The sequence below is a fragment of the Geotrypetes seraphini genome, chromosome 3, assembly GCF_902459505.1.
Source record: "Geotrypetes seraphini chromosome 3, aGeoSer1.1, whole genome shotgun sequence".
Taxonomy (NCBI): domain Eukaryota; kingdom Metazoa; phylum Chordata; class Amphibia; order Gymnophiona; family Dermophiidae; genus Geotrypetes; species Geotrypetes seraphini.
The window spans coordinates 393,264,428-393,279,770 of record NC_047086.1 but is presented as its reverse complement, the minus strand read 5'-3'; the positions used below and the strand labels follow the sequence as shown (position 1 = coordinate 393,279,770).

Here is a 15,343-nt window from a genome sequence, read left to right as displayed (position 1 = left end):
TATCTGTAAAGCTGCGGTTTGGTCTTCTCTCCATTCTTTTGTTCGCCACTACCATGTGGATGTTCAGGTGCATTGGGACACGGTGTTTGAGTGCGTTCTAGTGGCGGCCCTTCGGGGTCCCACCCATGATGGGTACTGCTTTGGTATGTCCCATCCGTTTCTGTGCCAGTCTGGAGGGACGATAAAGAAGGAGAAATTAGGTCCTTACTTGCTAATTTTCTTCCTTTTAGTCCCCCCAGACCAGCACAGAACACCACCTTAGCGTGTTAGTCTGTGTTTTTCGCGAAGAGTGTGTTTTTTTCTGCGGGTTTTGGTTGTTGGGGGAGTTTACAAAAGCAGCAGCATTTGGTTCGGCTGGTTTAGCTAGCGAACTGTGGGATGTTAGGGAAAGGTTTTTGTACTAATCAGAATCCAACAGTGTTTTCTGATCCATTTGGACTATTCTTTTGTTTTCTCCATTTGAGTGTGGAGTAGTTTGTTATGATTCAGCCTAGTTGTTTTCTGCTTGGCTATTCGTAAAGACTGATTGTAAGAGGGACTGCACAGCCCACTTGTACTGATGCCAGAAGTTAGTGTCTCTGTCTCCACCTTCTGACATTGGAGCGTAAACCCATCCATTTCTGTGCCGGTCTGGAGGGACTAAAAAAGAAAATTAGCAGGTAAGGACCTAATTTCTCCTTTTTCTGTACATTTACTTACGCATGTGGCATATAATTGTAATCAGCCGATTAAAGAATTGCCCTTCACCTTTGTAGGCGTTCCCAGGAATGGAGACTGGGCATGCATCTGCCAGTGTTCAATGGCCCGAAATATAATTTTATATGTAAAAACCTGACCATGATGGCAGACTCTTCAGTGAATTGCTACTACTTTGAACGATTAACATGCGGCTCTGTTTGACCTTGATAGTCACATGGAAGCAGCCAGTGTAGTATTGAGTTGTGACCCTAGTCTCTTGAGGAAGGTGAGTTTACACTTCTTGACTTTTTTCTTTCAGAGGATGCCTCCCAAACATACTAGCCTTCCTGGAAGCCTTTTTACCATGAAGGATGAAGGTCCTGAGGAAGAAGAAGAGGAGGAGGAGGAAGAGATGCACAAAGCAAACCAGGTGCAGAATCCTGAGCTAAAAGTGGAAGTAAAAGAGAGACTATCTCCTCCCTCCTCTCTAGGAAATCCTGTGCCTGGTAAATACAAACCATTCTTTCACTTTGCCATCAGATATTCTTAAGTTCAGTGCTCATTTAAAATGGTATTAAAATATAGAGCTCTTAGAATCTGTATCATGCGGACAGCCAGCTCCTCCCCACCACTGTCTAAAATCTTGCCTAGGTGATGCATGTAGTCTTAAAAATAGCCTTACTTGATCAGACCAATGGTCCATCTAGCCCAGTATCCCATCTTCATGGAGGTCAATCCAAGTCACAAGTACCTGGCAAAAATCCAAATAGTAGTAGCATTCCATGCCACCGATCCAGGGCAAGCAGTGGCTTCCCCCATGTCTGTCTTAACAGCAGTTTATGGACTTTTCCTCCAGGAACTTGTCCAAACTTTTTTTTAAACCATTTACATTAACTGCTCTCACCACATACTTTGGCAATGCATTCCAGAGCTTAACTATTCTCGGAGTGAAAAGATATTTCCTCCTATTGGTTTTAAAAGTATTACTCAATAACTTCATCGAGTGTCCCCTAATCTTTGTAAATCTTGTTGCAGTAAAAAAAAAGTCGATCCACTTGTACCCGTTTTACAAGGCAGGCAATTACCAACTGGTGCTCAGATACACCAGCCACCAAGCCACCTACATTCCCAATGACTGACTTACCAAATACTACAACCTTCCTAACCCTTTCTTCCTGGGCTTGTGCCCCTGGAGACTTATTCTTGGTACAAGAATATACTACATCACCTGAAGGACAGGTCCTAATTACAGGCTTTTCTTTCAGATGACCCTCCTCCTCCAAGACATCACAAAGGATGCTAGACTGGAGGTGGGAAGAACGTACTACGTTCCCGGCGATCTTTCACCTGCGACTTTTTCAGGGGAAAATGAATGCTTGTGTCGATATGAAAACATGTCCTTCTATAAAGAAAAAGGAGAAGAGGCCAGAATGGAATTGTCCAGATCAGAATGATGTGCACTACAAAAGTGTCCTCCAACTCATCTGGTGATATGAAGATCTTTATTCCTCCAATGTCATAATGGTACATACACACGACTCAATGACTCGACATGTACATGTTTCAGCCAACTGGCCTGCCTCAGGAGTCTTGAGAAACAAGAATGATGATGCACGAAAGTTACTACTACTCACATAGATGTTACCAAAATTCAAATAAGTGTTGTCACGACTTGCGAATTGTGACCCACTAATGCCGTACAACTTGCTGCTATAAAGAAAAACAAAAAGAGGGGTGGGACTTGTATACCGCCTTTTTGTGGTTACACATTCAAAGTGGTTTACGTATATACAGGTACTTATTTTGCTTCAAAGAAGAACATGCTTTCATAACGACACAGCATCCATTTCCCCTGGAGAAGCCGCAGGTCAAACGAAGGTGCTCCAACAGGGCATTATTGAAGATAAGTGGTGTGTATTTGCAATTTTTCATAGGTTTTCAGTATGGACATATGTGATTATATACAAATTGTTTTGAATTTTTATGATAGCTGCTATTGAGGTTTTTGACTGATGATTGGCAAGGGGGTTTGTTGTCAACACTATGGGTAAATATTGTATCTCACAGTGTGACTGTATCCACTGAGGTCTTTTTTTCCTGCTTTTATTGTTTAACTATTTAATTTCAGTTATCAAGATTTCTTTAAATAATTATTTGTTATTGGTTGGTGATCACTTTGGATGTTGATAACAATATATTGGGATAGTGCTGTGAACGTCTAGCAGCACTATAGAAATGATAAGTATAGGACTAGGATAGTGTGGAATTTTCTCTACCTTTTTTTTTTTTTTTAATATAGTTTATCATAAATAATTGGACTAATCTCACAATCTTCCTTCAAGGTAGCAAGGGGAGATATGAATATATTAAATAATGGTTGAGCAAATATGGAATGAAAATTATGAACAAGAAGAGAAGTATGAATGAAACTAGTTAAGAACGACTTCTGTATCGCTTGGTAGACTGGTATAGTCCTTACAAATGTTTAAGCGCGTCAAGATGCGGTATTCGGTGAACATGTTCTGGTGTCGGCCCTTCGGGGGTCCCACCCTTAATGGGTACTGCTTTGGTACATCCAATTCATAAGGACTCTACCAGTCCACCAAGTGATACAGAAGGAAAAATTAGGTTCTTACCTGCTAATTTTCTTTGTTAGCTTGTAGATTGGTATAGTCCCCCACCCTGTCTGTCTTTGTGCGGTGATTGCAGGTTTTTGTTTTGCTCATGTGCAGATTTTGGTTTTTGTACGGGTTCTAGAATTTTTCTAGGGCCGGGGAGAAGTAAGAACAGCGGCTATGGCTCAGCTGGTGAGCTGTGGGGATGTTTTCTATACCAGGATTAAATTCTACACATGTTCAAATAGTAGTTTATAAGTATTTGTTGTTTTTTCCACTCCTGTTCAGAGTGTGTTATACTGTTTTCAGTTGAAGTCTTTCCTAGGTTCTGCTTGACTATTCGGCAGACTGAGTTGCTGGGCAGATTCTAGTCCAGACATGGGCAACTCCGGTCCTCGAGGGCCGGAATCCAATCGGGTTTTCAGGATTTCTCTAATGAATATGCATGAGATCTGTTTGCATGCACTGCTTTCAATGCCTATTCATTGGAGAAATCCTGAAAACCCGATTGGATTCCGGCTACCCCTGTTCAAGCCTGATATACAAGTTTGTGCTAAGTCTCCACCTGCCGGTAGCAGTGAGGCATGTAACCCATTTGTAAGGACTATACCAGTCTACAAGCTAACAGAAAGAAAATTAGCAGGTAAGAACCTAATTTCTCCTTCACAGCCAGACACACACACACCCCTCCACCCCCCTGTTTCTTGAAGATGGAGAAGTAATAAATGATGGCCAACCAGCTCCAGTTATATTGACATCCCACATAGCATCTAAGTGACAACTGGTTTTACTAAGCAGTGTAAGAGCATTTACCATGGGCCAACGAGGTAAATGCTCCTACCTCATTGAATTCCTATGAGCATTTACCTCTCTGACCCACAGTAAAATGCTCTTAAGCTGCTTAGTGAAAGGACCCCAAACTGTGTCATTCAGCATAACCAGAGACTGGAGATTCCATTCCTACACTTCCCTTTTTTTTTGTCCGAAGGTGCTTACCTCCTTTCACTTGAATCAATGGGTGCATTAGCCTTTCTTTGGCAAGAGAACTGTGGAAATGAATTCTGTTCTTACATCTGTTGGATGTCCGTAGTGTAGTCATAAAGTATTGCTAATGAGTTCAGTTGGCTGTTTGTTTTCTTTTGCTGGTCTTGAAAAGGGAGTACCTGCCTCTAAGACTACTGTTGCTCACTGACTGAAAGGGATGATTTTTGCAACATAGATATTGATGGGCAGGCAGCCCCTTTTTATTTTAAAGGTGCACGCTATAGGGGAATGGCTGCATTTTCTCAAATTTCTGAGTGGTTACAGTGGAAGAAATTTGTAGGTTGTCAGCTTGCGCCTCCATTCATACTTTTGTGAAGCATTACAGGCTTGACGTTTTGGCCAGTCATAATGCTTCCTTTGGCATATCAGATTTTTTGACAGGGGCAGTTGTTCACCACCCAACTTGAGGACTGCTTAGATGCATCCCACAAGTTTCTGGAATGGTCTATTGAGGAAAAAATTTAAGCCTCGCCTGCTCATTTTTTTTCCCTATAATCCCAATAAAATTATTCCAGCTACCTGCCCTTTTGAAGATTTTTCAGTATTATTGCAAATTTTATTTATGGGACTTCTCTGTGAGTCTTTTTTTTTTTTAATTCTTTATTCATTTTCAACATTTTCAATAAGTGCAATACAAATTAAATACATTTTATATTTAAGACATCACTTAATACTCTTTCAAGAAACAAATCAATCCATATCCCTCCCCCCACCCTATCCCAAAACTATTATAATTTTTTAATTTAATAATAAAATCTTCAAAAAGCTCATTATGATATACATTTCATATCCATAAGAGATAATAAGCACTAATAAAGAAACCCATATATTAATTTTACAAGAATTCAGAGAATCATTTAAAAATAAACCCACCCTCCCTCCCCCTGGATGTGCACATAATATACAGTGGTGCCTCACACAACGAACTTAATTGGTTCCAGGAGCAAGTTTGTTATGCGAAACGTTCGTTATGTGAAACGCGTTTTCCCATAAGAATACATGTAAAAAAAAATAATTCGTTCTGCAGCATAAAATATGCTAAGATGACATAAAAAAAGATAAATTTTTGGTTATTATTTTTATTTAGATACATCTAAAAACATAATTGTTTTTTAAAACAACACACATTTTTTAAATTTAAAGACAGACTAAGTAGAGTCTAATTTTACAGTGAGAGAGGGCAGAGTCTCAGCGGCAAAAACTGGGACTTAACTGTTCATTTTTTTTTTTTTTCTACCGTGTTTCCCCGATGATAAGGCAGGGCCATCAAATAAGACAGCCCCCCCTTTTTAGAAAAAAATGTAAAATAAGGCACCCCCCCCGCAAATAAGCCACCCACCGATACCTGCGCTTACCCGAATCGGGTGGTACGGTGGGTGACTCCGTGTGGTCCCTGGCACCCCCGACACGATCGGGGCAAGAGGGAGCCCAAGCCCTCTTGCCCCCCGACTCCCCGACACGATCGGGGCAAGAGGGAGCCCAAGCCCTCTTGCCCCCCCGACTCCCCGACCCGATCGGGGCAAGAGGGAGCCCAAGCCCTCTTGCCCCCCCGCCCCCCCGACACGATCGGGGCAAGAGGGAGCCCAAGCCCTCTTGCCCCCCGACTCCCCGACACGATCGGGGCAAGAGGGAGCCCAAGCCCTCTTGCCCCCCCGACTCCCCGACACGATCGGGGCAAGAGGGAGCCCAAGCCCTCTTGCCCCCCCGACTCCCCGACACGATCGGGGCAAGAGGGAGCCCAAGCCCTCTTGCCCCCCCCCCGACTCCCCGACACGATCGGGGCAAGAGGGAGCCCAAGCCCTCTTGCCCCGCCGATTCCCCAACTCCCCGACAATATCGGGCCAGGAGGGAGCCCAAGTCCTCCTGGCCACGGCGACCCCGTAACCCCACCCTGCACTACATTACGGGCAGGAGGGATCCCAGGCCCTCCTGCCCTCGACGCAAACCCCCCCTCCCCCCAACGACCGCCCCCCCCCAAGAACCTCCGACCGCCCCCCCAGCCGACCCGCGACCCCCCTGGCCGACCCCCACGACACCCCCAACCCCCTTCCCCGTACCTTTCTGTAGTTGGCCGGACAGACGGGAGCCAAACCCGCCTGTCCGGCAGGCAGCCAACGACGGAATGAGGCCGGATTGGCCCATCCGTCCCAAAGCTCCGCCTACTGGTGGGGCCTAAGGCGCCTGGGCCAATCAGAATAGGCCCGGGAGCCTTAGGTCCCTCCTGGGGGCAGGGCCTGAGGCACATGGTCGGGTTGGGCCCATGTGCCTCAGGCCCCGCCCCCAGGAGGGACCTAAGGCTCCCGGGCCTATTCTGATTGGCCCAGGCGCCTTAGGCCCCACCAGTAGGCGGAGCTTTGGGACGGATGGGCCAATCCGGCCTCATTCCGTTGTTGGCTGCCTGCCGGACAGGCGGGTTTGGCTCCTGTCTGTCCGGCCAACTACAGAAAGGTACGGGGAAGGGGGTTGGGGGTGTCGTGGGGGTCGGCCAGGGGGGTCGCGGGTCGGCTGGGGGGGCGGTCGGAGGTTCTTGGGGGGGCGGTCGTTGGGGGGAGGGGGGGTTTGCGTCGAGGGCAGGAGGGCCTGGGATCCCTCCTGCCCGTAATGTAGTGCAGGGTGGGGTTAGGGGGTCGCCGTGGCCAGGAGGACTTGGGCTCCCTCCTGGCCCGATCGTGTCGGGGAGTCGGGGGGGCAAGAGGGCTTGGGCTCCCTCTTGCCCCGATCGTGTCGGGGAGTCGGGGGGGCAAGAGGGCTTCAGCTCCCTCTTGCCCCGATCGTGTCGGGGAGTCGGGGGGCAAGAGGGCTTGGGCTCCCTCTTGCCCCGATCGTGTCGGGGAGTCGGGGGGGCAAGAGGGAGCCAGGCGGAGAGAGGGCAGTTAAGCGCAGTGCCTGCGCGGAAGGATGCAGCTCGGGCGACTTCGTTGTGTGAAACGAAGTTCGTTGTACGAATCAAGACATAAAGTTCGTTGTGCGCAGCGTTCGCTGTGCGAGGCGTCCGTTATGCGAGGCACCACTGTATCAATAAAAATCAAATCTACAATAAATCAACAAAAGATGTCAATGGACCCCATATTAACTTGAAAATTTTTATATTTCCTAATGATTCTGCAATCATTTTTTCATATTTGTATATCAAGCATAAATTTGCCCACCAGAATGTAAAGTTCTCTGTGAGTCTTATTGAATCGTCTTTAGGCTTGTAGTAGCATGAGACAGGGGTAGCTGCAGGGCCTCACAAAAAAAGCGAGACAGGATGTAAAAGTAAACAGAAAAACTCTTTATTAGCTCTTTGTGACTCTGGGCAAGTCACATAACACTTCATTGCCCCTGGTACAAAATAAATAAATTTCTAAAATATGTACACTGTTTTGATTGTACCCACACAGAAAAAGTGGTATGTCAAGTCCCATTCCCTTTACCCTGTATTTAAATATACAGAAGCCTGTTGCCTCACAGGCTTAGTACTGTGCCAATGAAGTCTTTTGTAAATCAAAGAAAACAGTCATACTAGGTCTGGCTTCTGTCCAGGCCTAAACAGTGTATCGGTGCCAAAAGAATCATAGACAAAACCAGGCCTGGCTCTAGTCTTAACATACCAAATCAGGATCTTCAGAATGAGTTAAGGAAAGCATTTCCTACCTTAGCATCTTTTACCGATGGATTGTGGAGGCATAAGCAACTTGAGGTCTGCAACTCTCTCCCCAGAGCCTCCAAGTTCTGTCTGGGCTCAGAGATTTTACTTCACTTCCTGGACCATGCCCTGCCTGCTCTGTCTTGCCTAGGCCTTGCCCTTAAGGTAGCTCTGTTAGGGAGGGTCATGAAGGGGTTCTAGTAACCATGTATACATTCCCTCACAAGGCTGCTGGATAAATGGGAGCATCAGTAAATTTCTTGGCTGGGGAGGGTCCACATAATTAAAATGATGCTCCTGCCCAAATTGCTATATTTGTTTAGTACATTGCCTATATCTTTGTCCAGGGTTTTTTTTCAACACATTACATAAATGGATATTTCATTATACAGTGGTACCTCGGTTTACGAGTGCACTAGTTTGCGAGTGTTTTGCAAGACGAGCAAAACATTCGCAAACTTGGGGCCTCGTAAACCGAGCTTGTCTCGCTGTGCGTTGCTTCCCCTCCACCGCGATCCTACTCCCCCCCCCCTCCCGAGCAGTCAATGATACTTCCTTTACCCGACTTGGCACCAGTGCCGGTGCCCGAAGATCCTCCCTCTTCTGGCGCGGCCTGGGCTGGGCGGTGCATCGGAGATCCTCCTTCTTCTGGTCTGGGCTGGGCTGAACTGGCTTTGAGCATTTGCGCATGCTCAAAGCCTTCTGGTCTCTCTCTCTCCGAGATTGAGAGCGAGACCAGAAGGCTTTGAGCATGCACAAATGCTCAAAGCCAGTCCAGCCCAGACCAGAAGAAGGAGGATCTCCAACGCACCGCCCAGCCCAGGCCGCCAGAAGAGGGAGGATCTTCAGGCACCGGCACTGGTGCCAAGTCGGGTAAAGGAAGTGTCATTGACGTGCTCGGGGGGGGGGGGGGAAGTAGAATCGCGGTGGAGGGAGGGGGCAATGCAAGTGGGGGGAGGATGCCGGTTTGCGGGGAGGGGTTTGGAACAGCGTCAGATTCCTCAAGGGTGGGGGGAGAATGGAGCAGCGCCGGTAGCCTCGGGGGGAGGTGGAACCAATCAAAGCAGGTTCCCTTACTTCCTATGGGGAAACTTGCTTTGATATACGAGCAATTTGGTTTACGAGCATGCTTCTGGAACGAATTATGCTCGTAAACCAAGGTTCCACTGTATTTGGAAGCGCAGGCCCCCAATGTTAAAACGGGAGGTAAGGGGGTACCAAATTTTCAACTTTACGATTGGGTGGCCCAGCTGCACGTTTTATTGGCCTGGTGAGACATCAGGAGCAAGACATGGGTGGACGTGGAATCTTGATATACGGGAGATAAACTGCTCAGCCATCTGCCCTAGCTCCCTCTAAAAGACCTTATGGTAGAGGTTGGGCGGGCACACCCATTCATATCGCAGGTTCTACAGCTATGGGTTCAACTTAGAGCTACAATGTTCAAACACTGCTCCTATTTCCCGCAAACCCCCTTAGTGGTGGCAGAAGGATTTCAGCCAGGCGGGTCAGATGTGAGATACCAGACATGGGCGGAAGGAGGGCCTAGAACGTTGGGACAATTTTTAGTAGATGGGCGACTAGTCCCAGTATCGGAGCTAACATGGCTGTATGACCTTATGTCAATGGAGCAGTTTCAGTATCGCCAGGTCCATGCATTTCTCCATAAACGGTCATGGCCAGATCTGTACATTGAGAACCCTCTGGGGGATAGGTTATGGGATGTTCAGGTTGAAAGGGGTAGGATCTCCAGGCTCTACAAAGCATTATTGTGTTGAGGAGAACCCCCGAAGCTCTATACCAAAAAATAGGAAACGTTATTGGGCCAATCCCTGGATCATGCCCAATGGCGGCGAACATTATGCGCACCCTGCTCAGAGTATCCATAGCAAGCAATCTGGTCGAGATTGACAACTGTATCAATGGTATTGCACTCCAGTGAGATTACACCATATTAAAGCATCCATTCTTTAGCACTCTCCAGACCAGTAGAGGTTAATCTTTACAAATGGGTATATATCCAATCATGACCAGCAGGTGGAGACTGAAAACAAAACTGTGAGACAGTATATAATATACTCCCTTCTCTATTTACCTCAGTCTTCTTTCAGTCTCCAGCAGGTGTTGAGTGATCTATACCCATCTCCCTTGGTAGGGCTGTTGGAATTTGTTTAGGGGGTTTATAGTCCCTGTTTTTGGCCGGACGGAGCTTGGGCGGGCCCTGTTTGGGGGTCCGTCCGACCTCGGGGGTGTCAAACCCGGCAGGTCTCGAGCGGGGTCCCTCCCCCCCACTTCCTCCACCTCCCCACATTTTTTTAGAGGAGCCTCAGCAGTAAGCCTTGCCCCCTAAATCAAGCAAGGCATATTGCTTCGAGAGCCTGTGGAGTCTGTTCTGTAAAAAAAAAAAAAAATCCTGAGGTAGTGCCGGTCTGCAGGGTTGCTTCCCTGTCAGTTTACTGTTTTTTACAGTATTTTTTCATCTAACTGGCACTTTGTTTCTAGCTAGGTCGCGTATGGAGCAATTGTGCCCTTCTCCGGGGGAGTAGGACACAATTCGGTCCAGCCGCGAGGCACTCGCGGCCGGACTGAACTCGGTAGTTTGGGTCGGTGAGGTGGTGGAGCTCCGTCGGCAGCGGCTGCAGGCGCCCAGAGCTCCCCGCCGATGGTGCCTCGCGAGTCGGCTGGGAGCAGTGGGGAAGCCCGGTCTTCCCCAACCGCCCACGGAGGGATTCCCCAAAGGATTCCCTCTCAGCTGATTTTTTGACAGCTGATGCCGACTTGCCTGTTTTAGCGGCTGGGACTGTTCAGGCTTCTCAGCCGCTACAGGCCATGGAGGGAGCATTTTTGGCGGGAAAGTCGCCATTTTCACAGTCTGGCCCCTCCATTTTGTCTTCCACCTCAGGTGACCTTCCCCCTGTATTGGAAAAACAGGGGCAGGTTTCTGCTGGGTCCCCTGCTGTGGCAGGGAGTCCCTTGGGACCCCCGGGGGGGGGTTTTCCCCTGATTTCTTTTTTTTTTCTGTGCAGAGCCTATTTTCAGGCGGCTGGGGGTCCCGGATGCGCCCAGGGGATTTCGGGGAGTGGGGTTTCCTCCGCGCTCCCTGCGGCTTTGCCTCTCTCGTCTGTTGTGGCGTCCCCTCCTCCTCCTCCCTCGTCCAAGCGTCCGCGGGTGTCTTGGGACGAGGATTTATGGTCTGAGGAGCGTGTCGGTCTGGATGAGGACCTGGACCCTTTTGAGGATTTCCAGGACCCTCTCGAGGGGACTGCCGCTGGCGGCGGGTTGTCGGGTTTCCCGTCCTCCGGCGAAGAGGCGTCCGAGGTGCGCCTTTTTCAGAGGGATGAGCTACCGGACCTGATTCAACAGGTTTCTTCGGTGTTGCGTTTTGAGGATGCGCCGCCGGAGACTCCGCTTGTGGGGGACCCTCTGCTTCGGGGGATCCATACTGTTTCCCGCTCTTTTCCCATGCATCAGGATATTCGGGATATTGTACTGGAACAGTGGAAAACGCCGGAGGCGCCGTTTTGTTTGGCGCGCGTCATGGCTCGTTTGTATCCCATCCCAGAGGGGGATCGGGCTACTTTAACGTCGCCCGTCGTAGACGCGGTGGTCTCGGCGATTTCTAAGCGGCATACCGTGCCTGTTGAGGGCGGTTCTGCCTTGCGGGACTCTGAGGAGCGCAAGTTGGAGAACATTCTTAAGCAAAATTTTCAGGTCTCTGCCTTTGGGGTCCAGGCGGCTATTTGTGGGGGGCTGGTGGCTCGCGCCGTGTTTCGGTGGGCTGAGCGTGTCCTGGATCGGGAGTCTGATGACTGGTCTTTGGTGGATCAGGAGGTGGCGGAGATTGAGATGGCTGCCTCGTTCCTCTCGGATGCTCTTTATGACTTGGTGCGGATCTCGGCTAAGTCTATGGCCTTTGGTGTGGCCGCATGGCGTATTTTGTGGCTTCGCGCTTGGTTGGCGGATGCTGCGTCCAAAGCTAAGCTTACTAAATTTCCCTTCCGGGGGTCTTTTTTGTTTGGGGAGGAATTAGATAAGTTGCTTCAGACTCTGACGGACTCAAAGGTGCCCCGTCTGCCTGAGGACCGTGCCCGCCCGGCGTCTCGGGGTGGCACTGCCCAGGGGCGTTTGCGGGAGTTCCGCAAGTATCGCCCTGGGCGTGGGGCTGCTTCTTTCCCGGCTTCAGGGTTTTCCCGGGGTCGGTTTCTCCAGCGCATGCAGCCCTTTCGGGGGGCAGGGAATCCCTCCGCAGGTTCACCCGCTTCCCGTCCTGCACAATGACTCCTTGCTGGCGCCCCCTTTGGTTCCGGTGGGGGCCCGGCTGTGCAAATTTTTTCCCAAGTGGGCCGAGATCACGTCCGATCAGTGGGTCCTGGAGGTGGTGCGGGACGGTTATGCCCTGGAGTTCGCCCACTCTCTGCTGGACCTTTCCTAGCCTCTCCATGTCAGGCTCCTTGGAAGACGCAGGCTTTTCGTCAGACCCTTCAGCGCTTGCTAGATCTCAAGGCAGTTGTTCCAGTGCCCCCTCCGGAGTAGGGCACCGGCAGGTACTCAATTTACTTTGTGGTGCCCAAGAAGGAGGGGACTTTTCGGCCCATCCTGGATTTGAAGGGGGTCAACAGGGCTCTCAAGATTCCCTCTTTTCGCATGGAAACTCTGCGGTCGGTCATTCTGGCGGTTCAGCCGGGGGAGTTTCTCACTTCTCTCGATCTGACGGAGGCCTACTTGCATGTTCCCATTCGGGCCTCTCATCAGCGCTTCCTTCGCTTTGCGATCTTGGGTCGGCACTATCAGTTCTGTGCGCTTCCCTTTGGTCTGGCCACGGCTCCCCAGACGTTCACCAGGGTGATGGTGGTCGTCGCGGCGGCCTTGCGGTCGGAGGGCATTCTGGTGCACCCCTACCTGGACGACTGGTTGATTCGGGCAAAGTCGTTGCAGGAGAGCTCCCGGGTTACGGCTCGGGTGGTGGAGTTTCTCTGGTCGCTGGGCTGGATGATCAACCTTTCCAAGAGTCGGTTGGTCCCGGCTCAGCATCTGAAGTACCTTGGGGTTCTGTTCGACACCTCCTTGGGGAAGGTCTTCCTTCCAGAGGCCCGGGTAAGCAAATTGCAATCTCAGATTCGCCTTCTTTTGGCGTCCCGGTGTCCTCGGGCGCAGGATTTCCTCCAAGTCTTGGGGTCGATGGCGGCGTCCCTGGACGTGGTGAGGTGGGCGCGGGCCCACATGCGTCCTCTTCAGTATGCTCTGCTCCGGAGGTGGTCTCCCCAGAGGCACGGTTTGGATGTTCCTGTCCCCCTGCGAGGCGTGGCGCGCTGCAGTCTGCGTTGGTGGCTCCGGACCCCTTACCTGGTTCAGGGGGTGGGTCTGGATCTCCCGCAGTGGACGGTGCTCCTTACGGATGCGAGTCTCCTCGGTTGGGGGGCTCAGTGTTTGGGTCACTCAGCTCAGGGCACCTGGTCCACGGAGGGGTCCTCCTGGTCAATCAATGTGTTGGAGACCAGAGCGGTCCGTCTGGCGCTGTATGCTTTCTGCTCCCTTTGTTGGGCAAGTCGGTCTGAGTCCTGTCGGACAATGCCACGGCGGTGGCTTATGTAAATCGTCAGGGGGGCACCAAGAGCACTCAGGTGGCGCAGGAGGCTGCTCGGCTCATGCTTAGGGCGGAGTCCCATCTTTTGGACCTCTCGGCCTCTCACATAGCCGGGGTAGAAAATGTTCTGGCGGACTTCCTCAGTCATCACTTCTTGGATCCAGGAGAGTGGTGTCTCGGCTCCGTGGCTTTTCAGTTGATAGTGCAGGCTTGGGGGCAGCCCCTGATGGACCTGATGGCCACGAGTGGCAACGCCAAAGTGCCCCGCTTCTTCAGTCGTCGCAGGGACAGTCTGGCCGAGGGTCTGGATGCTCTGGTCCAACCATGGCCAACGGAGGGGCTGTTGTATGTGTTCCCTCCTTGGCCATTAGTGGGCAGAGTACTTCTGCACATTGTTCACTATCTGGGTCTGGTGGCTCCGGATTGGCCTCGACATCCGTGGTACGCGGATCTGGTGAGGCATCTGGTGGTGGATCCTCTTCCTATGCCTCTCTTGGACGATCTTCTGACGCAGGGTCCATTCCCATGTTCGACCCGTCTCCCTTCTGTCTTACGGCTTAGCTCTTGAAAGGGGTCGCCTTAGTAAGAAGGGATATTCAGATACGCTCTTGGGGTCCCGGAGGCTTTCTACCTTTCGGGCTTATGTGCGGGTTTGGCGTCTCTTTGAGAGGTGGTGCCGGGCGCGGGGAGTGGTCTCTTTTTGCGCTTCCCTGCCTACCATTCTAGAGTACTTGCAGGATGGCCTGGATAGAGGCCTGGCTTGGTCTTCTCTCCGGGTTCAACTTGCGGCCCTGTCGGCTTTTCGAGGGTTAGTGACAGGTCAGCGTTTGTCGGCCATTCCTGATGTGTTTTGCTTTTTTGCGGGCGGCCAAGTTGCTCCGGCCTCCCATACGGTCCTCTGTTCCATCTTGGGATCTCAATCTGGTTCTCTCTGTTTTGGGGCGCCCGCCTTTCGAGCCGTTGGACGGCTGCTCTTTGAAGGACCTTACTCTGAAGGCGGTCTTTTTGGTGGCCATTACTTCCACTAGGCGTATTTCTGAGCTACAGGCTTTCTCTTGTAGGGCTCCCTTCTTGGAGTTTTCTAGGGAGCGGGTTGTCTTGCGGCCGGTTCCTTCCTTTCTGCCGAAAGTAGTTTCTCCTTTTCATGTCAATCAATCGGTGGTCCTCCCAGTCTTGGGTAGTCGGGAGGGCTCTTCTGAGCAACGGCAGCTGCGCAAGTTGGATGTCGGTCGGGTCCTTCGCTCTTATGTGCAGCGGACCCAGGAAGTCCGGAAATCCGATCATCTCTTTGTCCTTCTGGCGGGTCCTCGTCGGGGGGCTGGCGCTTCTAAGGCTACTATTGCGCGCTGGATCAAGGAGACGATTGCTTCCGCTTATCTTCTGAGACAGAAGCCCGTTCCGGAGTTTCTCAAGGCTCATTCCACTCGGGGTCAGGCAGCTTCTTGGGCTGAGTCGTCGCTCGTGCCTCCAGTGGATATTTGTAAGGCTGTGGTTTGGTCCTCCTTGCATTCTTTTGTTAGACATTATTGGGTAGATGTTCAGGCGCGTCGGGACGCAGTGTTCGGTGAGCGTGTTCTGGTATCGTCCCTGCGGGAGTCACGCCCGTGAGAGGGACTGCTTTGGTACGTCCCATTTGTAAAGATTAACCTCTACTGGTCTGGAGAGTGCTAAAGAAGGAGAAATTAGGTTCTTACCTGCTAATTTACTTTCTTTTAGCTTCTCCAGACCAGTAGAGGTCCCCACCCTGTCTGTTGTTGTTGTTGTGTTGTTGGGGCTGTTTCGCGGGCAGTTTTT

The 15,343-nt window shown here is 50.6% G+C and overlaps 1 protein-coding gene across 1 annotated transcript in view; it reads left to right on the top strand.

Moving 5' to 3' along the window:
* Positions 1 to 15,343, top strand: part of SLC4A1AP (solute carrier family 4 member 1 adaptor protein) — a 111,274-nt gene that overhangs the window by 59,908 nt on the left and 36,023 nt on the right. The window contains exon 10 of the mRNA XM_033936859.1: positions 998 to 1,184. Within this exon, the coding sequence (XP_033792750.1) occupies positions 998 to 1,184 (187 nt within the window). The remainder of the gene's footprint in view (positions 1 to 997; positions 1,185 to 15,343) is intronic.